Below are 24,370 nucleotides of genomic sequence, written 5' to 3'. Positions count from 1 at the left end.
AGACTTTTCCCGTAGCGTCTTAGCTAAGACGCAGTACGAGAGAGCTCTCGTAAGAGAACCAGCTTGTTTAGTTTTGTTGGCACATTAAGTTAAAGGTATAAACTAAGGGGATTTTGGATATCTCTTTTTTTCACTACATGAATCGGAAAATACAACCAGGTTTTTAGGAATAAAATGTTGTAAAAAAAAAAAAAATCAGGGGAATGATACATGAACAAACCCCACTGTAAAAACCTTCAGAATATAGATGGGTATAAAGACTGATTTGTTTTCAGTGCTACTGAAGTAAAGATTTCTGACTCAAAGCATTCAACTCATTTTGACCAAACAGCCTTAAAATATGTATTATAGTTTAAATCTACTGATGCAGATAAATAATAGTGCAATAAAATAGACATACAAAAGTATATTTTGGATATTTTCTGTCCACAAGTCCAAAGAAACACTTATTTATGAAGTGTTTTGCCTTAAAAAATGTAAATATATAAGCTTGGTCATACATCAGATATAATCACATTAATAAGGCGGTTAAAAAAAGACTAATTTTAAAGCTGCCTTTCATGATTTCTGCACTCAATCAGCAGCACCAAACAGAATTGTAATCTGTTTGAGGGGCTCATATGCGTAATAAACCCAAGTTAATCTGATGCTGAGTTTAGTAGTTTGACATCTGTTGTTCTTTTTGGCTCTTTTCTAGAACGATAAGAAGTCACAGTTGGAGGGTAAACTGCAGGACATTCGTTTCCGTCTCTCGGCTCAGAGGCACGAGATCGAGAGCACCAATAAGACGCGAGAGCACCGCATTTCTGAGATCACCAGCCTACAACAGCAGCTGCAGGTGTGCACTACTTCTCATTTCTCTCTTCTTTCTCTTCACTTGCCACTTCTCCCCGTTTTTTTTTTTTAATGAGTGGATGAGAAGAGGGAGTTTAAGCCCCTCATGGACAGAGACAAGTGCTTTAGACTATATAAATCTTGTTTCTGTGCAATTATAAACAATAAGATATAAATTTTAAGTTGCTCTGTACATAAGTGTTTCAAAGAAATCCAAATATTTTATGTGTTTCTGTCTTTTGTCTCCATCAGGAGTCTCAGCAGTGGTTGAGTCGGTTGATTCCTGACAAACAGTGTCTGAATGACCAGCTGAAGCAGGTTCAGCAGAACAGTCTGCACAGTAAGAACCCTTTCCTCTACAGCACTTTAAAGATCCAGGCTAGTTTTCGGATTAGATATTATAACACTAGACGTTTTGGTGCAAACCAGAGTCCATCTCAACAGATTAGCTGGTGTCTGCTCATTTTATGTGGTTACCTGATTAAAGTGGTAATCAGCTGCCTTTAGTACTGACTGTGGTGCCATGTGTCTTTGTCAGTGTTATAAATCATAAAAACTACATGTTGGAGTTCATGGGTTCTGTCTTCTACCATTATTATTTCAAAGTTTCTATAAAATTACTGGGATTAAAATTGATGATCAGCACAACACGTCTTTGTTTCGCAAACCGGTTGAAATTCAGGACACTCAATCAAGGTGTGTTCAGAGTTCTCGCCCCCAAAAAACGCCCACATAAAGCCTTTGTAACATTTAAACCAACAATGATCTAGAATCACTGTAGTCTGTAGAAGTTGCTGCAGACTGGCTATATTTGGTACTGCAGGAACAATTTTACAAATGAGCTGATTGAGCAAAAAAAACAACACCTGAAGTCGCAGAGGCAAGTAAACAGTCAAGAACTACAGGTGCTGGTAATATAATTAGAATATCATCAAAAAGATTTATTTCACTAATTCCATTCAAAAAGTGAAACTTGTATATTATATTCATTCATTACACACAGACTGATGTATTTGAAATGTTTATTTATTTTAATTTTGATAATTATAACTGACCACTAAGGAAAATCCCAAATTCAGTATCTCAGAAAATCAGAATATAACTTAAGACCAATACAAAGAAAGGATTTTTAAGAATCTTGGCCAAATAAAAGTATAAAAATGAAAAGTATGAGCATGTACAGCACTCAATACTTAGTTGGGGCTCCTTTTGCCTGAATTACTGCAGTAATGCGGCGTGGCATGGAGTCGATCAATCTGTGGCACTGCTCAGGTGTTATGAGAGCCCAGGTTGCTCTGATAGTGGCCTTCAGCTCTTCTGCATTGTTGGGTCTGGCATATCACATCTTCCTCTTCACAATACCCCATAGATTTTCTATTGGGTTAAGGTCAGGCGAGTTTGCTAGCCAATTAAGAACAGGGATACCATGGTCCTTAAACCAGGTACTGATAGATTTGGCACTGTGTGCAGGTGCCAAGTCCTGTTGGAAAATGAAATCTGCATCACCATAAAGTTGTTCAGCAGCAGGAAGCATGAAGTGCTCTAAAACCTCCTGGTATACGGCTGCGTTGACCTTGCACCTCAGAAAACACAGTGGACCAACACCAGCAGATGACATGGCACCCCAAACTATAATTGACTGTTGAAACTTTACACTGGACCTCAAGCAACGTGGATTGTGTGCCTCTCCTCTCTTCCTCCAGACTCTGGGACCCTGATTTCCAAAGGAAATGCAAAATTTACTTTCATCAGAGAACATAACTGTGGACCACTCAGCAGCAGTCCAGTCCTTTTTGAAGCGAGGCGCTTCTGACGCTGTCTGTTGTTCAAGAGTGGCTTGACACAAGGAATGCGACAGCTGAAACCCATGTCTTGCATACGTCTGTACGTAGTAGTTCTTGAAGCACTGACTCCAACTGCAGTTCACTCTTTGTGAATCTCCCCCACATTATTGAATGGGTTTGTTTCACAATCCTCTCCAGGGTGCAGTTATCCCTATTGCTTGTACACTTTTTTACCACATCTTTTCCTTCCCTTCGCCTCTCTATTAATGTGCTTGGACACAGAGCTCTGTGAACAGCCAGCCTCTTTTGCAAAGACCTTTTGTGTTTTACCCTCCTTGTGCAAGGTGTCAGTGGTCGTCTTTTGGACAACTGTCAAGTCAGCAGTCTTCCCCATGATTGTGTAGCCTACAGAACTAGACTGAGAGACCATTTAAAGGCTTTGCAGGTGTTTTGAGTTAATTAGTTGATTAGAGTGTGGCACCAGGTGTCTTCAATATTGAACCTTTTCTCAATATTCTAGTTTTCTGAGATACTGAATTTGGGATTTTCCTTAGTTGTCAGTTATAAACATAAACATTAAAAGAAATAAACATTTGAAATATATCAGTCTGTGTGTAATGAATGAATATAATATACAAGTTTCACTTTTCGAATGGAATTAGTGAAATAAATCAACTTTTAGATGATATTCTAATTATAGGACTAGCACCTGTATATGGTCAGATTGGTGAATTAAGCATTATTTGAACAGTATTCCTGTTTGTTTTGCTCATTAAACGGTTGAAACGAGAGCGGTTTTAGTGGCCATTTTGATGATTAAAGCTTCCTTTTGTTTAAATCAGTGTAAAAGGGTGAAAAATAAATCGATTTGCAGAATGGTCCACAAGGATTTTAATCTCTAAGGAATGCTTTTTAATTGTTGTCTGATCATTTCTGCTTTGTAGGAGACTCTCTGTCTAGTCTTCAGAGGGCCATTGAAATGAAGGAATCCACCAAACAGCAGCTGAGGGAACAGCTGGACGCTGTGGAGAAAGAGACGCGCTCCAAACTATTGGAAATAGATGCCTTTAACACACAGCTGAAGGTACTGAAGCCCGTAAAGACCTAAACAAACACACACACTTACACAAACAGAGATAAATTTGCTTCAGTTGTGTTAGTTTTGTAGGTACTTGACAATTTTTGTACTGTTATGTTTTGCGTTGTGTGTCGGTGTGTGAAGGGGGCAAAATGAACATTTGTGCAACATTTGCATTAAATTGGCTTTGGTAAATAAAATTAAATAACTTACTCTGTCCATTAAATAACTTCTGTAATTAATTAAATAACTGACGGAAGAAAACACATTTTAACAATCATCTGAATGCTTTAGATGATATACATATACAATAAAAAACAAATCGCTGTTTCACGGCTAATAAGAAAAACTGGTAAATTTGCTGAAGTCACCATTGACAGTTGGGGCAGTGTTCGTTTTGGCCCCTCTGTGTTTGTGTGAATGAAAGAGGAAGTAAGAGAGAGTGCACTTTGAGACATCATTGACCTTCCACCCAGTGAATGTGATAAAACCAACAGAACATCTTATTTTTGTCCTAATGTGCCTTCAGAATAATAGAAAGAGGGTGTGTGATAAAGTAGAAGTATTTTCACTGCGTCACACAATCTCTTGTTCCTCTCTCACTGTATCTTCCTGCTGCTCACTCTGTCGTCCTCATCCTCTCTTCATCCTGGCTGACTCCCTCTCAACTCCCCTCGCTCCACCATGTTTATATGGCTTGGTTGGCCCTCGTTGTTCTGGCTTGACCGTGCTTTACCCCGCTTTACCCTTCGTGGTGGTACAGTCCTTGGGGCTGTTCTATCAGACCCACACTGCTAGGATGGAGAACCTGCAATCGGAGCTACTTAACGAAGAGCAGAGGGGGCGACAGGTAGACAACCCCCAGAAAACTACTACTAAACTATTACCATCTACTCACAGCACTGTGCTCTCTGTTGTCCTATATGAGGGGAGTTAGAGTAGCACACTTCCAGTTGTGTGTTGTCTTGACTACTTCCTTTTACTAAGACATCAACAGGGCTCTACAATAAGGAAGTTTTTATTTTATTTTTTTTGCTGCTCCGGTTTTTACCTGCCCTTGTCATATTTTCATTTTGGATGACCAAACTCAAAATACTACAAAACTCCTAATAATGATAAGAATAATAATTCATAAATAAAATAGTTATTCAATTTGAAAAGATGGAGTTAAACAGATTGAAATTACAACATAAATGTATTTAGGAAGCAGAAAGTATAATGTGGTACTTGTGCAGTGACTGACACACACTCAAAGAAAGCCGGCTGTCACACATGCGTGAATGGTTGAAATACTTAGTGATGTCAGCATGCCCCTCTTACTGAGTATTCCTGTAAACATATTCAGTTAAGTGAATATAAATAGTTGGGAGAAAATGTAATGCGTATTGGATCTGTGCATTAGGTCTTAAAGTTACAGCAGCCTAATATACCTGCTGCTGTCTTAGTAGCTTTAATAATGATCAGTATATTTGATTCATACAGTGAAGACTTTATAGAGTATATAGGTAATTTCCTAAAAACTTGTTTGTATCTTTTATCTTATTGTGTGCAATTTCTTTCTTAATTTCAAATAAAAAAATAACTCCACATACAAGTTAGTGTCAGAACAAAAAAAAATTGTCATGTATGACTTCATCTATTGTACATATTCCTGGAAATTCTGGAAATCACAGTCACAAAATCAGCCATATTAATCCATTTTGCATTTTCAAGTCTCTCAATCTGACCTTGTGACATGGGTCCTTTATCTTTATTGTTGAGCCCTGATGAATAATATTCCTGAGAGAATAGTTTTGGAGATTTTTTTTTTTTAAGCCTGTAACTCGCACTAATTAACAGAGCAAAGGCTTCACTGCTCTGCTTTGGTTCAGATGTCGCATCTGGTCCGTTTATTTCACCCTTTAAATAAATAAGATAAATAAGCTTAAGAGGCTCTGCATTGTGTAGAGCTGAGCACACATCAAAACAGAGTGCAAAGAAAATGAAGATGATGATGATGATGATGTGACCTTTGACCCGTCACCATATGGTTGGCTCTGTGTCTCTTGCAGTCAGGGAGCTCTGTGGACGAGGTGCTGTTGGACTGTCTCGCAGCACTGCTGGCCTGTTTGAAGCATATAGACTTCTACTTCCAGGTCATCCCTCCCTCTCCCCTGACCTTTGTTTTCACCCTACACCACGTCCCCTGCTCATGTGTCTCACAACACCTCCTCCAGCTCCCTTTGAGAAGCCCATCAAAGGCAGCGCTGTAGCTATTCTAAACCTTCACGCATTGGTAGAAAGCTATGCATTTTTGTGCACTGATCTGAGGCAGATCATGGTAAATAACGCATAAGGTTGATTGTGCTGCTTTATTTTCCAAGCCGTGTGTCAATTAGTTCCAAAATCTTATGCATAAACACCTAAACATCATTTTTTTTTAGTTCTTTTATATATATATATATATATATATATATATATATATATATATATATATATATATATATACACACATGCTTTTAAATGTCGTAGCACCCATTACAGAATTTTTACTGTCATTTACATTTTAGTCACTTTAGAAGTGCATTATTTTGCAAAAATAGACTAGCTGGTTGGCAAAAATAGATTAGCTTTTTTGCAAAAATAGATTAGCTGTAAACTCTATTACACCAAATTTGACACACATTGTACTGCAGTGATCTGTCTTTCTTTCCATCTGATAGGATTTTAGCATTTATTTAGTTATTTGCATACTGAACAATTCTTTCATTTCATTTTTATTATTGTTTAACTCTTTAAAGTAATTTTATAGGTTCATGTCATTTAGTAATATTGGTATTGGTGTGACCAAGAAAATGTTATACAGACTTTCCCTGCAAAAATTAGGCTACATTTAAAAAGGAAGAAGAAGAAATAAATTGTCAGTGAAGTTGTAACAGAAGGAAACTACATTTTCAGTGTGTGGATTTACAAATGCATCAAAAAGTGCATGTCTGGTTCATGAAATCTAAACACTCACACCCTTTTACACTGGTTTGGGGTGTATATATAAGTGTGTTTTACACTTGAATGGCTAACTTTCTCTGTCTTTCTAGAGTCTGTCTATTACAAATCCGCTTGCAGTGATCTTTCTTGATTGTGTAATTCGATGGATAAATTGTGCTTATGTGACATTCAACATTTAACAGAAATATAGCTTCGATAAGAGATCCCAGACCAGAGAAACATACTTAAACATAAAAAAAAAATGAACATGACTCCTTTACCAAATCCTGATTGTGTTTCCCAAAGAGCTTGCTTATTGGTGGAATGGTCTGCCATTACATAAGTGGCAGTGTTTCCATTGGTCTGCTGAGACACAGTCTGTTGTTTCCTCTCTTGTAGCTTCTGTGGTTCATGTGACCTTACCCAGCAGGCATTGCAGCCTGCCATCATGAATGCAATGGCTATGCAGTTTGCACTTGGACCATGCAAGTGTATTAAATATAAATGCACTGAATTGGCTGTCAATCAGTTGTTACATTTAGTGAATCATTTGGCAGCCATTTATTAACATTATAAATGGTTAATCATACAGTCAAGCACACAAAATGTATATGCTGTGTACTGTTTTTAAATGTTCTATTTTAAATAATTAAAATGTTCAGAGATAGCAGAGAGTATGAAAATTGAGATTTTCAATATTTTCAGATGGTAACTTAGGAGCTGTAGTCAGAAATTTTATTCAGTATAAAAAACAAATAGAGGTTATGTGACTGAGACTTTGAACAGATTGTCCAGATAGCACTTGCAGGGCACAGCTGTGAACGTATCTGTGTGTGTGAGAGAGAGGGTGAGCGCAAACAGAGCCCCGTTGCCCCCTATACTACCCCTTACCTGTCCTCCAATATCCCATCATGCATTGCAGGAGCTGAGAGAAATCCACAACAAACAACAGAGGCAGAAACAAAAGGGGCTGGAGGCTGACATCACCCAGCCATCACATGACAGGAAGTCCACAGAATTGCAAGAGTATAGGTATTTTATACCTTTGCATGGCCATTCTTTGTGAGGGAAAAATAATAATTTGACTTTTCTAATTCATTGTAATTCTTATTCATTCATTTTTTCTCTTACTTCCTTCAGGTTGTCAGGGACAGAAGGTGGTGTGTCTCCTGCATGGAGAGATGATGGGCTGGGAAAAGCGCCCACTCCTCCGGTGTCTCAGGCTTGGATAAGCCAAGTGAGTGAAGAGGAGAACCACAGCAGACCCGACGTACAGGATAACTTCTCCAAACTCCTCCCACAGCATCCGCAATCGGGGAAACTCCCAGCTCAGTTGCCCTGGTCTATGGCAGGTGAGACAAAAGAAGATTGTTGAATCAGACAGACATGAATTGTATTGGTTTCGCAGCTATTTTTTGTTTGTTTATCAATATTGAGATGTGTTAAGCTCACCCTAAATGGGGTAACCCAATATAACTTTTGTGTTTGTGTTATAGATAAGATTCCAGTGTCTGGCTTTAATCAGGGTAAGGTAAAGGTGGTCTACTATAGAGCACTGTATCCCTTTGAGGCCCGCAGTCATGATGAGATCACCATCCATCCTGGAGATATAGTGATGGTAAGCCATTTTTACTGTGATACTGAAGTCTGGAATAATGGCTGCTGAAATTGAGCTTAGAATAAAACAATATAAAAGTTCATTCAATTTGTAATAATATTTGACAATATTGCATGCAAATAAATGCAGTCTTGCTGTGTGTAAATTACTTCTTTCAAAAACAAATAAAAAATCTTACAATCCCAAACCTTTGAATGGTAGTGTGTATAGACGATTTAAAGCAATAGTAATCCACAATTATTTTATTTTACTTTGCATGTAATTACTGTTGTTTACTGTTTGAGAAATAGTTTTAGCCCTATAATGTGTGCTTATATTTTCTGATTAGGCCTGCCATTAAAGGTTTAAACTAGGTTAATTACATGATGTGCCGATTAATATAATTAATCACTAATTAAACACAAATAATTTTTGGCTGAAAAATTACCCCCCAAAGATAAAATCGATATTGTGTTAAATGAGAAACGCATTTAAAAGACATTACAAAAAGTAGCTTTAAAGAAAAAAAATATATTGCATGTAATGTAAGATGACATCTAAGTCAAGACCAGGGTGAGGACATTAAATGCTTTAATATTTTTAACGTTATTTGTTTGAAAATTAGTTGCACCAAGTTAACGTGTTAAATCAACAGCTGTAGTTCTGATGTGTTCTTGCCGGAGAGTGTGTAATTGTCTCGGCCTTGTGTGAGAGAGAATATATGTGTGCTGTTAGTGTGTACATGTACTGACCTCTGACCCTGCCTCTGTCCTCCCTTTGCTCACTCTGCCTGAAGGTGAAGGGAGAGTGGGTAAGTCGAGGCTTCTGCTCCTCATGCACTTTGATTTATTTCTTGTTTGTCTTTGATGTTGTCAGTTTTGTTCATTTACCACTGAGCTAAATCAGACCCTGTACAGAGATCATAATACGTGGCCACATGTCTGTGTCTGTTGTTGAGTCTTTTGCAAGATTTCAGAGGCTTTGCTGTGTTTGTCATTAAATCACTCATAGAAATGTCAATGATGCCTCTGGGATGCAATGACCATTTATTCCATTTCCTGTATTAAATCAACAAAATGAGTCCTTTGTGTCATCACATACAGTCACTGTGCTCTGTGTATTCCAGTTCATGGGTTTCTCTGATGTATATGAAGATGCTGAGGTTCCTTGTGATTCTTTATCACCCAGTTATGTCTCTCATTTGTTTTCTCTTGTGTTTCTCTTTTCAGGTGGATGAGTCTCAGACAGGTGAACCTGGATGGTTAGGAGGAGAGATTAAAGGGAAGACTGGCTGGTTCCCTGCCAATTATGCAGAGAAGATTCCAGAATCTGAAGTTCCTCTTAGTTTGAGGGCTAGCGCTGCTTCTAGTCCCAGCCCTAAATTGGGTTCCCATGTGTCATCCGCTTCTTCATCGACCACAGCCACACCCTTGCAGTCAGTCTCCACAGAGTCTGCATCGATAGCCCCGCCCTCCTCAGCCCCTGCCCCTCCAGGCCCCGCCTCCTCCTCTTCCTCAACATCCAGTAACTGGGCAGATTTCAGCACTACGTAAGTAATTTTTACAACAAAAAAAAAATAATTCTAGCAAAGATATTTATTTACAGATGACTTTTTTTCAGCTCTGGTTTATCTGCATCCATTTTGATTCTGTGCCCCTGTGACTTTAATTCAGATGGCCAACTAATTCTGCAGTGGAGAAGCAGGACAGTGATGGATGGGATGCATGGCCGACCCAGCCCACTCAGCCATCCCTGTCGGTGCCCAGTGGAGGGCAGATCAGGCAACGCTCTGCTTTCACCCCAGCAACACTCTCCGGCTCCTCACCCTCACCAGTGCTCGGCCAGGTACATATGCTCTCTCAAAAACTGCCCCGTCCATATTAATTAATAAAAAATTTTGTGTTAAATTTCTTATCTACCCTATGCATTTTAAAGGAATAATTCCAAAACCTAGCCATAACCCCAAGATGACTCTTGAGACCATTCAAGATGTACATGAGTTTGTTTCTATATCAAAAAATTTTCATTACATCACTTGCACACCAGTGGATCCACTGCAGTGAATGGGTGCCGTCAGAATGAGAGTCCGGACATCTGATAAAACATCACAATAATCCAAATGTAATCCACATGACTCCAGTCCATCAATTCAAGTCTTGGGAAGTGAATTGCTGCATATTTGTTATAAACAAATCCATCATTAAGGTGTTTTAAACCTTTGCTTCTTGCCAAAATTCAAGTCCATCTTAATAATGTTTTTTTTTTTGTTACAAAACACAGTTTTTTGTTTCACAAGACATTCATTGATGGACTGGAGTGGTGTGGATTACTTTTGGATTATTGTGATGTTTTAATCAGCAAATGATATAATGCTGAATTTCTCCAAATATGTTCCGATGAAGAAACAAACTCATATAAAACTTGGATGGCCTGAGGGTAAAATTTTTGCAACTTTTCTAGTAAATGAACTATTGCTTTAAATACTATAAGGCCTCTTTCTTTCAGGCTTTTACAAATATGTATGAAAAGAATCATACCATTGTTCATCATTTAATTAGATGGAAGTCATGGTTAGGTACTGGGATCTTATCAGTGCATTTCATGTTGAAAACCCTTGTTTCCAGGGTGAAAAGGTGGAGGGTCTGCAGGCGCAGGCTTTGTATCCATGGAGAGCCAAGAAAGACAATCACCTAAACTTTAACAAGAATGACGTGATCACCGTCCTGGAGCAGCAGGATATGTGGTGGTTTGGGGAGGTGCAAGGGCAGAGAGGATGGTTCCCCAAATCTTACGTCAAACTCATCTCTGGGCCCATCCGGAAATCTATGAGGTGTGTATTTTGGTGATATACCATTATTGGCTAATATTAGTGATTTTTATAGGATGTTAGCATATTACATTTTTTATTTTAGTTTTCTGTCTGTGCAAAATAGCACTGGTTTGTAATAAAACTATATTTGTAATATATTGTAATAAATAGGTTTTCACTTTTCAAGCATAACATAACAATTATGACCCCATTGTGAAGCACCAGTTTTATTACAGTAAGTGATGTTGAACACACAGTTAGGCGTTTCATCCAGACTGTGATTTTGAGTTTTGAATGCTGTTGTTCTGTTTCAGTATTGAGTCTGGCTCTTCGGACAGCCCCCCCAGTGTTAAGAGACCCAGCCCATCTCCAAACAAACCCACAGATCTCGGAGAAGGTCAGAATTCCAGCGACAGCTCGATGGATAATGTATTTTTCCCTCTCTCTTCCTAATCATTTTGTATCTGAAAGTCTGTGTGATTCTGTCTGATCACAGAGTTTGTGGCCATGTATACTTATGAAAGCAGTGAGCAGGGCGACTTGACCTTCCAGCAAGGTGATGTCATCACGGTCACAAAGAAAGAAGGAGATTGGTGGACCGGCACCGTGGGCGGGAAGACTGGAGTCTTCCCCTCGAATTACGTCAAACCTAAAGAATCTGAGGTAATGACTTAAAATGTTAAACAGAACTTGAATTGTTTGAGCTTTTTTATAATGCAATACTGTTGATACAAATACAGTTACATGCAAAAGTTACTATTGTAGTCAAATAAGGAATATTTTCAACCAGTAAAATCATTTTAACAATAGCATTTTTTCCACTCTTTTCTAGGGTTTGGGATCTGCTGGAAAAACAGGAAGTTTAGGGAGGAAACCAGGTGGGTGGTGATGTCCTCATGATATACCGCTCTCATCAAACTTGTACCATAGATTGCCTGAGTTTGAAAGAATTTTAGCAAAAAAAAAAAAAAAAAGGAAACGATTAATGGCCTTTTATAACTAAACTCAGAGACCAGATTTTTACCATAACAGCATTTTAGAAGCGAGCTGCCCTGTATTCCTGCTTTTTTCTTTTCTGACCTGTTTTTTTCTTCTGTGTTCAGAGATTGCCCAGGTGATTGCTCCCTACACAGCCACCGGGGCAGAGCAGCTCACCTTAGCAGCTGGACAGCTCATTCTCATTCGCAAGAAAAACCCAGGAGGGTGGTGGGAAGGAGAACTTCAGGTCTGAATAACACACATGCTATTAAATACACTCACACTTTCTACTACAATAACACAAGCCTTAAACAGTTAATAAAATAACTGTTATAAATACTGCTATAATAACATAGTGCTTGTGGAATGTATGATACGGTGATACCAGAGAGATATCGCTGTTCCTTCTAAATGAGATTGTATGCTAAGTTATTACTTTAGATTCATTTTAATGGCCCACTGCTGTTGCTCTCTTCAGGCAAGAGGAAAGAAGCGTCAGATTGGCTGGTTTCCAGCTAATTATGTAAAATTATTGAGCCCTTGCACCAGTAAGACCACACCCACAGAGCCCAACCCACCAAAGCTGCCAACACCCAATGCAGGTACAGGTAACTTATTGTGCAAGTAACTGGTTTCGTATGTTTGTACTTTGTTCTTTTTATAATTAAAACGTTAAAGGCGATATATAATTATGTCAACTGAGCATGTTGCCTCTTGTCTTTTAGAACAGGCTAGGTTACATGTACATTGCTTGCCAACACACCATCATCAACTCATAGTTTTTGCATTTTTCCTAGTTATTTGCATGTCCTCATGGTTGATAAATAAAGGCAGTCTACCAAATAGCTAAGCAAATACTCCAGTAATCAGGAATAAATATATTGTATTATATTATACTTATTATAAATATGAAATAGAGATTCTGAAATTAATTTGTTAGTAGTTGAAAAGAAATCGGAATTCTGTTGATTTTTAAATGTGAAAATGTACTACAGTCCTACAAGATCGTTGCATAAAAACACAAGCCATCTTATATTTTACATGTGCGTTTGTGTTTCGCCTCCATAGTGTGCCAGGTGATTGGCATGTATGATTACACGGCTCAGAACGATGATGAGCTGCCTTTTGGGAAGGGCCAAATCATCAATGTCTTGAGCAGAGAGGATCCCGATTGGTGGAAGGGAGAGCTGAATGGTTCCGTTGGCCTTTTCCCATCAAACTACGTCAAGCTGACCACCGACACAGACCCCAGCCAACAATGTGAGTCCAGAACATTTTCTGATTTTTATACACACAATATCCTCTCTATCCTATTCAAAGAAATTAGAGATAACAGATCAATTCTGAAATCCCTTTGAGAGACAATTGGCTTGAAGCGTCACCGGTAACATCCAGTTAAATGGACTATGCCAATACAGTCGTTTCTTTCAAACCCTTGAGGACCTTCTCTCAAATTTAGTTTTAATTATGTTCTCATGATGTGGTGAGTTATAGAGCCTCTAATGTCCACACTGAAGCCCCTCCTCTTCCTGTTTCCAGTCAACCTCTCACCTGTTGTAGAGCATTAAGTAGACTCTCGTCTCTCTTTCTCTCTCTGCCTGCATGCCGGTGTCCTGGTCATTGTGGTGTCCTGTGAAAAGTGTCTTGCAGAGTTCATTTAGCTCTCCTAGCTCGTAAAGATTTTGCACATTGTGGGTTTTCTTTTCTTTACTTTATTTAGATTTTCCCCCCTTTTTTTTGGCTTATGTGCTGTGTTTTCCTCTTTCTAGGACTCTTATGTTGCCCATATCCCACTCAGCCTTGAAAGTCCTCAAAGCGACCCACTATCCCTTAAACTGCCCAGCGGGATGATGGGAGATGGAACATTGATCATGTGACTGCCCCCCCTCACAGCTGGCTTTGTGGCCAGAAGAGACGAATACTACAGAGAGCAGTCGTTAACCTCAATATTCTGAACCGTAGACTCTCGAGGCAAAATTGCCAGCCAGCATCCTCCGCATTAACGCAATTAACCAAGAATGCCTAATATTTGAAGGATCTCTTCCCTTTTTTCTTTTACAAATTCATGAAATTAATCATTTACACTGAATTTGTACAATGAATTGAAACACTAATCAAAATGTGCTGGATAGTGGGTCCTTTTGTGGCTTTCTGTGTTTTCGCCCCAAAGCCTGTTGGTAAAAACGAAAATTGGTTATTAAGCAACCAATCAAAATGGTTCCATTCAGTGTTAAGTTCCACCGCTTCATCCGACCAACGCACGCTTTTTTTCGCTCCTCGAAGCCCCGCCCCCGGGTTTCTCATTGGATCATAGCACCACAGAATGACCCACTATTCATGAGTCATGACGTAATGGGGTGCAGTATCAAACATGTCATAACTGACTTGCTTACTAGTGTCATTGCAAACTCATCAAGGCTCTAATATGTGAAATTGAGATTTAGCGATGTGTACAACATATCCGACCAGTTGAAATATCAACATGTCATGGTTTTGGGAGCCAAAGTATGTCTAAACCAAGTCAAGTGATCTCGAAAACGAGCATATACCATGTCAATTGTCCTCAAATGGTCGGTTATGTGGACTTCATATAGATATCTATTGTGTGTCATTCAGAACACCCCCCCCTTCACCCCTTCCAGTACACACAGGTGCTGCCAGTTAATTTGACGGAGAGAATGGATAACTCAGTTCATCCAGTGCAGTCACATGCCTCTCTGTGTCATTGTTTCTTACATGTTCATACCAAAACAGTGGATGAATTGATTTGTGTGTTTGCTAGTCTCTTGTTTGTTTTTTGGTTTTGTTTTTTGATTGTTTGTTCTATTGTGTTTGCGTGATGGGGTTGAGATTTGGTGTTGCAAACCAAAAAAAAAATGCACAACTGCCACTTAAAGATAATGGTACAGTAATGCGTACATGTATAAAATGTTGCTGGAAGTGTCGTACTCGTTAAGAGTTTCCTTACATGATTAGACTTTCAGAGGGTTAATTTCTTATATACTATAATTGTGATTCCCATATAAATGGATGAATGCTTTGGTTTTGTATTCTCAATCGTTTGCTGTCATCATTCTGTCATGTTGATTGAATTTTCAATTGTTTTTAGTGTTGATTTCAAAGTTGTTCTTGATATAACAGCTCACTATTTTTATAATGATCAAAAATTATGCATAGTGTTTGAAAACAATTAACTGCAGTATGTACACCGTCCTGTACCGGAAAACTAAAATATGAAAGTTCAATTAGTGAGTAGAGAGTCCAATAAATTTTATGAAATTGAGATGTCATGCTTTGAATGAAACCCTAAACAGCATTAATGTACTGAACATAAGTTTACTCTTCTAATCACAAATGCTTATGACTAAATAGAGGTTCACATGTGAAACATGAAAGACTGGAATGTTCTTTTAAATATATGAACAAGAGACTGAGTGTTAGGGCCATTAGATCATCCAGTGTGTTTTTTCTGCTTGTTAGAAAACAATCAAAGCATGGCATTAATTTGTACTCCTACAATATTGTACTGGCAACTCATGAACTAATTATTATTATTTTTTGTTACTCTGCGTCATAACAGTGTTGTTATTTTAATGCTGAGAAACAAGACATGAAATCATGTCTGTGTGATTCTTTATTGGTTCCACAGTATTTGAGGTTGCTGCTTTATTATTGGCTGGATGGGCTGTCCATCATGTCCCTGACCAGTCTCTTAAAAGGTTTTTTGTTTCGTTTTAAAAATCCTCCTCAGACTACAGAAGCACAACTGCTTCCTTCCCATTCAGTATTTGCAATACTCTGTAATACAATGCATTTGTTCTGAATATCTCACCAAAATGTCCAAAACATTAACCATTGTACTTGACCATTAAAGCATTTTATCAAAATAAAATGAATGTACAGTTAAAAACGCAACTATATATAACAATTCCTAGCTTTAAACAAAGTGTCATACCACCTTTATAAAAAAAATAAAAAATAAATGTGTAACCATTAAAGAACTTCATTGCAACTGCAGACTGGCTTTATTTATTTTCAATCTGCTACCAGTGATTGTGTCACTATCACACGCATAATGTTTTTGAATGCACAGTAATGTTTCATTTATGACTCACACGTATGGCATAAAATCAGTATTGCATGAGGAATATGCCTGCATGCATATCCTATAGAAGTGAATGCACATTTAGATTTTGTTTTTTAAAGCTCTGTCTGGAATAATTGAATCTGATTGGGCAATCGCAGCATTCTGCAGTCAAATATTTTTGTATAGTTGCGCGTGTTCCTACAATAACTGCTAGTATTGCCTCATATCACTCAGTCATCTCTTTCTTCTCACATAATAAAGTAAGTTTAACTCAAATCAATGTTTCATGTCCAGTTATTTAATAAGTGTAATAAGCTTCATGACAGGCCCTTTATTTTGTAATAATCATACATTATTCCTACATTCAGCTTTAATTTCCAGTATTATTCTTACCAAAGTAATTGACTTTTGTCTGCTTAAAATGCAACTGAATTAATGTATTTATTAATTATTAATCTCTTTTTTTATGTATTAATCTAAGCATGAGACGTGACTGTGCATGACCTCTGTGCGTTTCACAGGGTGTGCCGACCTCCACCTGCTTGAAATGCTGACCCCAGTGGAACGGAAGAGGCAGGGTTACATACATGAGCTTATTGTTACAGAGGAGAACTATGTCAATGACCTGCAGCTAGTCACTGAGGTAAAACTCGTAAGAAATGATGGTTTAATCAGGCCTACAGAGTGGCCAAGATCAATAGAAATCAGGACTGTCGTTTGAAGTTTAAAAAAACTGCTGTTAATAAGTATGCTACTGTATTTTAAGAAGATATAACCAATATTTATGGTTGGCTTTCAGACGTTCCAGAAGCCTCTGCTGGAGTCAGAATTGTTGACTGAGAAGGAGGTGGCCATGATCTTTGTCAACTGGAAAGAGCTGATCATGTGCAACATTAAACTGCTCAAGTATGCCACCTACTGATTAACACCATCATTAGTTGCCATGCAATTTAAGCTGCATTTGTGTTAATTCTATGATTAATATATATATATATATATATATATATATATATATATATATATATATATATATATATATATATTAATGAGAATGCACTGCATCAGTATTTATTAAAATAATGCAACGTGTCAGGTCATTTAATTAAATATCCACACTTCACAGCTTTATTAAACAGATGTCGAGACAGCTATATGAATAGATCAGATGTAATTCCATTTAATGAGCATTACATGGCTTACCCAGAATGTCCCCTAACTGTGTCCAGGGCATTGCGGGTGAGGAGGAAGATGTCAGGTGAGCGAATGCCGGTGAAGATGATTGGTGACATCCTGACGGCTCAGCTTCCTCACATGCAGCCGTACATCCGCTTCTGCAGCTGCCAGCTCAACGGCGCCACCCTCATTCAGCAGAAAACAGACGAGGTGCCTGAATTCAAAGACTTTGTTAAGGTGAGACTAGCAAACAGTCAATACGTTAATCAAATGCGATGCTTAAATTCAGTTTTTTATTAAAATGTCCACTTTTCTTTGTATTGTGGTATTGTTTGCACATTTTTCTTTTGTTTATTTCCTGTTTATCTCTGTGCAGCTGGTTTGACACAATCTGTGTCATCCAAAGGCTTGCGTTACTTGATGTTTTATGCATGTTTGTATGTTTTACAGAGGTTGGCGATGGACCCTCGCTGTAAGGGAATGCCCCTGTCCAGTTTCCTCCTCAAACCCATGCAGAGAGTCACCCGATACCCCCTCATCATCAAAAACGTATGTACAAAATCTTAATAATCAGCTATTTCCAATCTATCATATGAAGAACCGGTACATTGAAAACAAAAAGGTGCTACAAGAGCACATAAAGAAGCAACATATAATTCACCATCTGCACTGTTCTGCTTTGATCACTTTGGTTTCATGTATCTAGACCCATCGTCTCATGTTTCTTCTCCCCTCACGCTCAGATTTTAGAGAACACTCCAGAAAACCACCCGGACCACAGTCACCTGCGGCTGGCTCTGGAGAAGGCTGAAGAGCTGTTCTCGCAAATCAACGAAGGCGTGCGAGAGAAAGAAAACTCGGACCGGCTGGAGTGGATCCAGGCACATGTGCAGTGTGAGGGGCTGTCAGAGGTAACACAAACCTGGAGCACAAACACCGCCCATAGACACACTCACTCAGTGAAATAAACTGGATTTCACTGGAGTGTATTTAAATAGCTGTATGCCCCAGTAAAAAAAAATAACAATAATAATCAGAATTTTCAGCATCATTACTCCAGTCTTCAGTGTCACATGCTCTTCAGAAATCATTCTGATTTGCTGATTTATTTATAATTATTTATAATATTATAATTTATGGTTTCAATATAAAAATAGTTGTGCCACTTAATATTTTTGTGGAAACATTTTAAAGAATTCTTTAATGAAGAAAATGTTTAATATAGCAGCATTTTTTTGGAATAGAAATCTTTATTTCTAATTTTTTTTTAAATATAATGCATCCGTGTCGAATAAAACTATTCATTTCTTTCAAAAAATAAAAATCTTAGTGACCTGATCTTTTCAGCTGTGATTTCTCCAGTTGTTTTTCTCATGTCAATCTAGATTAAATCTCTGTTATAAAGGTTTCTCTCTCTTTACAGCAACTTGTGTTCAACTCTGTTACGAACTGTCTGGGCCCCCGGAAGTTCCTGCACAGTGGAAAACTCTACAAAGCCAAAAGCAACAAGGAGCTTTACGGCTTCCTGTTTAATGATTTCCTGCTCCTCACGCAGATCATCAAACCTCTGGGATCGTCTGGAACGGACAAAGTCTTCAGTGCAAAATCCCACCTGCAGTATCGCATGTACAAAACGGTGAGACCTTTGACCCTTTGACCTTTTATTCTTGTGCTTTGACCTTTGACCTTTAATCTGTTTACTGACCTGCAGCCCATCTTCCTCAATGAGGTGCTGGTGAAGCTGCCCACGGATCCCTCAGGAGATGAACCCATATTCCACATATCTCACATCGACAGAGTCTACACTATACGAGCTGAGAGCATCAACGAGCGGTATTTGACCATTATTGATGTATTATTTACAACTGTACCTGTTAATCAAGATGCATATGATCAGACAATGCTCTTCTCTTTCATCGTGTGATCCTGCAGGACGGCTTGGGTGCAGAAGATCAAAGCTGCTTCTGAGCTCTTCATCGAAACAGAGAAGAAGAAGAGAGAGAAAGCCTACTTGGGTCTGTCTCACATCTCACTGCTCGAGTGAAGCTATGAATTCTCTGAGTGTTTGCTAAGCACTGGTTTTGTGTTTCTGTTATGTTTGCAGTGAGGTCTCAGAGGGCCACTGGCATTGGGCGGCTAATGGTGAACATTGTTGAAGGCATTGAGTTAAAGCCCTGCCGCTCAAATGGTAAAGAAATAATATTGCATAATAAGATTTAAGGTGCTTTACTAGGCTGTAAGCATTTTAGTTTTGTTGATCATATCACAAATGGCCATTGTGTGTGTGTGTGTGTGTGTGTGTGTGTGTGTGTGTGTGTGTGTGTGTGTGTGTGTGTGTGTGTGTGTGTGTGTGTGTGTGTGTGTGTGTGTGTGTGTGTGTGTGTGTGTGTGTGTGTGTGTGTGTACAGGGAAGAGTAATCCGTACTGTGAGGTGACGATGGGCTCTCAGTGTCACGTCACTAAGACACTGCAGGACACTCTGAACCCGAAGTGGAACTCAAACTGCCTGTTCTTCATCAAAGACCTGGAGCAGGATGTGCTGTGCGTCACTGTGTTTGAGAGGGATCAGTTCTCCCCGGACGGTCAGTATACTTATACTTTCCTTTTCGTATGCAGTATATATAGTCTCACTTATAATGTGTCTGTGTGTATATACGCACTAGTGTTCAAATGTTATTAAAGTCAATAGAACCTTTTTTGAAAGAAATTAATACTTTTATTCAGCAAGATCCCATTAAAAGTATAAAAATTGTATTTACAATTTTTTTTATTTTAAATAAATGCTGTTCTTTGCTGAACTTTCTGTTCATCAAACAGTCCTAAAAGGTATATATCACTGTTTCCAAAAATATATGTTAAGCCGCATATCTGCATTCAACATTGATAATAATAAGAAATGTTTCTTGAGCATAGTGCTGGGCGGTATACCGGTTCATACCGAAAACCGGTGTATATTTTCGTTACGATATTTATTTTTAATATACCGCCATACCGGTGTATTTAATTACTCAACATTCGGAACGAACGTTATGCTGCGCCGCGGCCGCACAACACTGTTTCGGACGGACCCTTTACAATGTTGCACTTCTAAGCAGCGACTGCGAGGTGTGCTGAGGGTAAACACAGCAGTGCTCTGGTGTTACGTTATTAAATTAAAATTAAATTAAATGTATGCATTTAGCAGACACTTTTATCCAAAGCGACTTACATGCATTCCCGGGGAATCGAACCCCCAACCTTGCGCTTGATAGCGCAGTGCTCTACCAATTGAGCTACAGGTACACGTTATAACACCTGTTTCACACATACTCCGTCTGCAGTACGTATTGCGTATTTTTTTATGCACCCAGGTTAACGGATTCCAGCGTTCATACTGCACGAGGTTGCGGTCCGTCAGTGCGTTCAAGTAGCGATTGTTTACGTACCGAGTCTATTTTTGCTGTGCTGCAGGCGCCGAATAAAAGTGAAAGCGCATCGTTCGCGGGAAAAATGAACATGGACTGACACGGAAATGCAGTCATTTCTTAATAAATGTGTATTAATTAAAGCTGTTTCACACGCAACACATGAGTTTTTGGCTAGGTTTAAAAGAAGAAAAAGTGCACTTTTAGATTAACAAGGAAAACAATATATATATTCACTTTTATGGACGCAGAAAAACTAAGTTCATTAAGACCCGTGGGATTGCTTGTGATAAAGATTTAAATGCAAAAGGCACGAGACTGTTTCTGTCTGTCGTGTTTTAATTTTAAATATTTTAACAAGAAAAGTAGGCTAATTATTGTGTTTAAATGTTTTGCCGCTTGCTTGAGCAGCTTATTATACAAACCTAGAAGTAAAATGCATGAATAATGAGTTGTTTATATTTACTGAGTTTAAACTAATGTCTATAACTATGAAAGATTGTTACTGTTCTGTGATAAAAGACTCATAATGCTGAAAAAAAACATCTATATATATAAAAAAAAAATTTACATATGAAATCAAAACAATGAACAAATGTTGTGTTTGTGGACTAATCAGCCGTGGATCAGTAGCGGACTGCAAGCGCGTCCTGTGTGAAAGCACAATGAGTCCGTGCTGCGGACCACATATGCACTGCAGACGGAGTAAGTGTGAAACAGGCGTTACAGGGAAGATGGATGCTGCAGAACTAGTAGAAAATGACACAGAAAAACTTGTGCCAAAAAGAGGAACCATTTTATGCAAGTGCTGTCGGACTAAAAGCACGTCTTAGAATATCAACCAGCAGAAAATGCATTGTATACCTGATTATGCATGAAAAAAAAAAAAAATCATAAACCGGGTAACCGGCATAATTTAGAAAAAAAACCGTGATATACATTTTTGTTCAAACCGCCCTGCACTACTTGAGCATCAAATCAGCATATCAGAATGATTTCTGAAGATCATGTGACACTGAAGACTGGAGTAACGATGCTGAGAATTCAGTTTTGCATCACAGGAATAGATTACTTTTAATAACTGATTAAAACAGAAAACTGTTATATTAACTTGTAGTAATATTTCCGACTATTACTGTTTTTACTGTATTTTTAATTAAATAAATGCAGACTTGGTGAGCGTAAGAGTCTCCTTTCAGAAACATTTAAGAAATGTCCCAAAGCTGTTAAGTGGTAGTTTATAGTCCTAAATTTAGGAGTAATATTTTTTCTCTCTCTCTCTCTCTCTCTCTCTCTGTCTTTTTAGATTTCTTGGGCAGGACGGAGATTCGGCTGGCCGACATCAAGAAGGACCAGGCCTCTAAGGGGCCCATCACCAAGCGTCTGCTTTTACATGAAGTCCCTACGGGAGAGATTGAGGTGCGACTGGACCTCCAGCTCTTTGACGACCAGCTCCCTGACTTACGTTGTTTGACCTGACCTTTTGACCCCCCCCCCCCCAAGGATTCCATATCCGCTACTCGTCCGTGGTGAAAGCCCACCATCCTGATGTAACAGTCCCACTCCACCCAGCATCATGAATCCCAGAGTGTGAAAGTGTGTAACAGTCTTCAACAGTGATCCCGAATGATTTTTTACTGTCCTTGATATCTTTTCAAGACGAGTGTGTGAATGAAAATGAATGATGTACTGTAGAGGGAACCTCTCCGTTCCCTAATGATGTGAAGGACGTCTCCGGATGTCCCGAGAACAGTAGTGCAAATTGAAACGATATTCTTACAGGTTTTCATTCTAGAATACACAGAATAATTCTAGGAATCCGTCATTATGGGTAAATCTCATGAAAACTTATTTGCATAATGTATACTTCTCATAACTGTAATGTGATTTTTTTTATATATATATATATATATATATATATATATATATATAGTTATGTATTTATTCATCGTGGTAAAATTTGTTGCACTACTTTTAATTAATGCAGGTGTACATAAAAAAAAATTGTATTTTAAAAAATGAAAATCTATTGGGAATCATAAAATATGATGGTCCTGATATAGGTTACATTTTACTGTAAAATACTTTGGGGATTTTGGTGTGACCTGGACATGTTTTTGTGAGATTCACCCTTATAGTCTTACTGGCTGTTCAACATTTTATTCCATCCTTTTAGTCATTAACACTAAAAACTAAAACCAGTCTAGTGTAAATCAACTCATTTGTTTTCTGTTTTTACTGAGAGATATCTGGTGGCCGTTGTCCAGGTGTTGTCCAGGTGTTTTAGTTTTTCTGTTTGAGGTTCTGTTAAATGTAGGCATGTTCAGGGAAATTTTTAGCAAGTCTTGAAAAGATGTGGCCACAAATTCTTCATGATATAAACTAAATGAATTATGGGAGGGAAATGGTTCTATTTGTTTTTCAGCATCTTTTGTTTTGTAGCTTTTATTGAATTTTATGTTGTTGAGAATGGGACACACGGGCCAATTGAAATATTATAGCAGCAAGGGTGATCAGAATAAAATAAAATACCCTACATGTATTTGTCAAATGTTCCTAAAAGGCCAAAACAATTGATTTTGTTCAGTTCCCCAATGTTCTTAGTTTTATTGTGATCCATCACAAAGTAAGCTTTTTAATATATAGTACTATATTTCGGTTTGACACTGCATTACTAATGACTTCATAGTTTGTTTTTTATTTATGAATGTTTATTTTTTTTATTGTGCTTTTGTTAAACATTAGTGATCAACACTGTAGTTATGTCATATTTGTAAAAATAAGAGATATCGGAGATGTTCATATGTTGTAACTGTATTTGCTTTTTTGTTGTTTATTTGCATACAACTAGCCAGATGGTTTATAATGTTAAAGGTTTGGCAAGTTGCACCATGTAGAAACAATGAACCAGTGAACAAAAGGGATCAATCTTCACCAATATCTTCTGCAAATGTCTTCCGTTCTTCAGATATGTCTTAGAAAGAGCCCACTGTTTTTAGATGGAGGATGAAATAAGTTGAATTTGTGGGGGTCTTATTTATTTTTCCTCAGTTATCACACTACTGAGCTTGAGAAAGGTGCCGTTTCCTTTTGTACTGAAGCGATGGGGGATAAATTTAGTTAAATTTGTGTGTACATTTTCCTGTCTAGATGCAATATACATATTAATATTCCACTCCTGTGCTAGTGAGATGCCAGAGTGATCAAGGACAACAGCTACCTTGGGGCCAGCAAGTCATTCCACTTGGGTTTTCTATGTGTGTATATATGAGAGAGAGTGATTCTTAGTGCTTTGAATGCTTTCTGCTGGGTCACCTTCCCCAAACCTAATCTCAGAGAGTTTTCCAGACAATGCAAGGGGTTGTGGTCACACATCTTTTCTTTTTTCTGCTCTTTTTCCCTTCTCTCATGTCTTATCACACACACTGTACATTTTGACCTCACTTTATTATTTATATTTGCTACTATGAACAGTAGTAATATATGTCTATGTTAGAAACTTTGAATAGAGTATAATATATTGCAAACTGAGAAGTAAATATGTTTTTGACAGCATATTGTTATCAATGTAGAAGCAGTGTGTTGTCTTAATGTTGCAAATAAAATTCAGTTGTACCAAGATGTAATGCAACAATTTTTTTTTTCGTTGCATGCATTTTATT

The 24,370-nt window shown here is 38.1% G+C and overlaps 2 protein-coding genes across 2 annotated transcripts in view; both read left to right on the top strand.

The window, feature by feature from the left end:
- LOC132141697 (intersectin-1-like) overlaps positions 1-1,380 on the top strand; it is a 29,908-nt gene extending 28,528 nt beyond the window's left edge. The window contains exons 11-13 of the mRNA XM_059551363.1: positions 698-838; positions 1,087-1,174; positions 1,373-1,380. Of these exons, the coding sequence (XP_059407346.1) occupies positions 698-838; positions 1,087-1,174; positions 1,373-1,380 (237 nt within the window). The remainder of the gene's footprint in view (positions 1-697; positions 839-1,086; positions 1,175-1,372) is intronic.
- On the top strand, positions 703-24,329 carry LOC132142672 (intersectin-1-like). The gene is given in 26 exon segments (XM_059552715.1): positions 703-838; positions 1,087-1,174; positions 3,563-3,702; positions 7,583-7,692; positions 7,801-8,012; positions 8,157-8,278; positions 9,054-9,068; positions 9,487-9,806; positions 9,931-10,102; positions 10,882-11,087; positions 11,381-11,729; positions 11,899-11,944; positions 12,170-12,291; positions 12,523-12,646; positions 13,113-13,304; positions 16,653-16,774; positions 16,931-17,037; positions 17,358-17,541; positions 17,755-17,853; positions 18,048-18,215; positions 18,728-18,940; positions 19,016-19,137; positions 19,237-19,319; positions 19,409-19,492; positions 19,713-19,886; positions 22,015-24,329. Coding segments are annotated over 24 exon segments (3,624 nt in total). The 5' UTR covers positions 703-838; positions 1,087-1,174; positions 3,563-3,597; the 3' UTR covers positions 22,188-24,329.
- Positions 24,330-24,370: the final 41 nt, after the last annotated feature.

This window comes from Carassius carassius, chromosome 6, assembly GCF_963082965.1.
Source record: "Carassius carassius chromosome 6, fCarCar2.1, whole genome shotgun sequence".
Classification (NCBI taxonomy): Eukaryota; Metazoa; Chordata; class Actinopteri; order Cypriniformes; family Cyprinidae; genus Carassius; species Carassius carassius.
The sequence above is the reverse complement of the archived record's forward strand: the minus strand, read 5'-3'. Positions and strand labels throughout refer to the sequence as shown.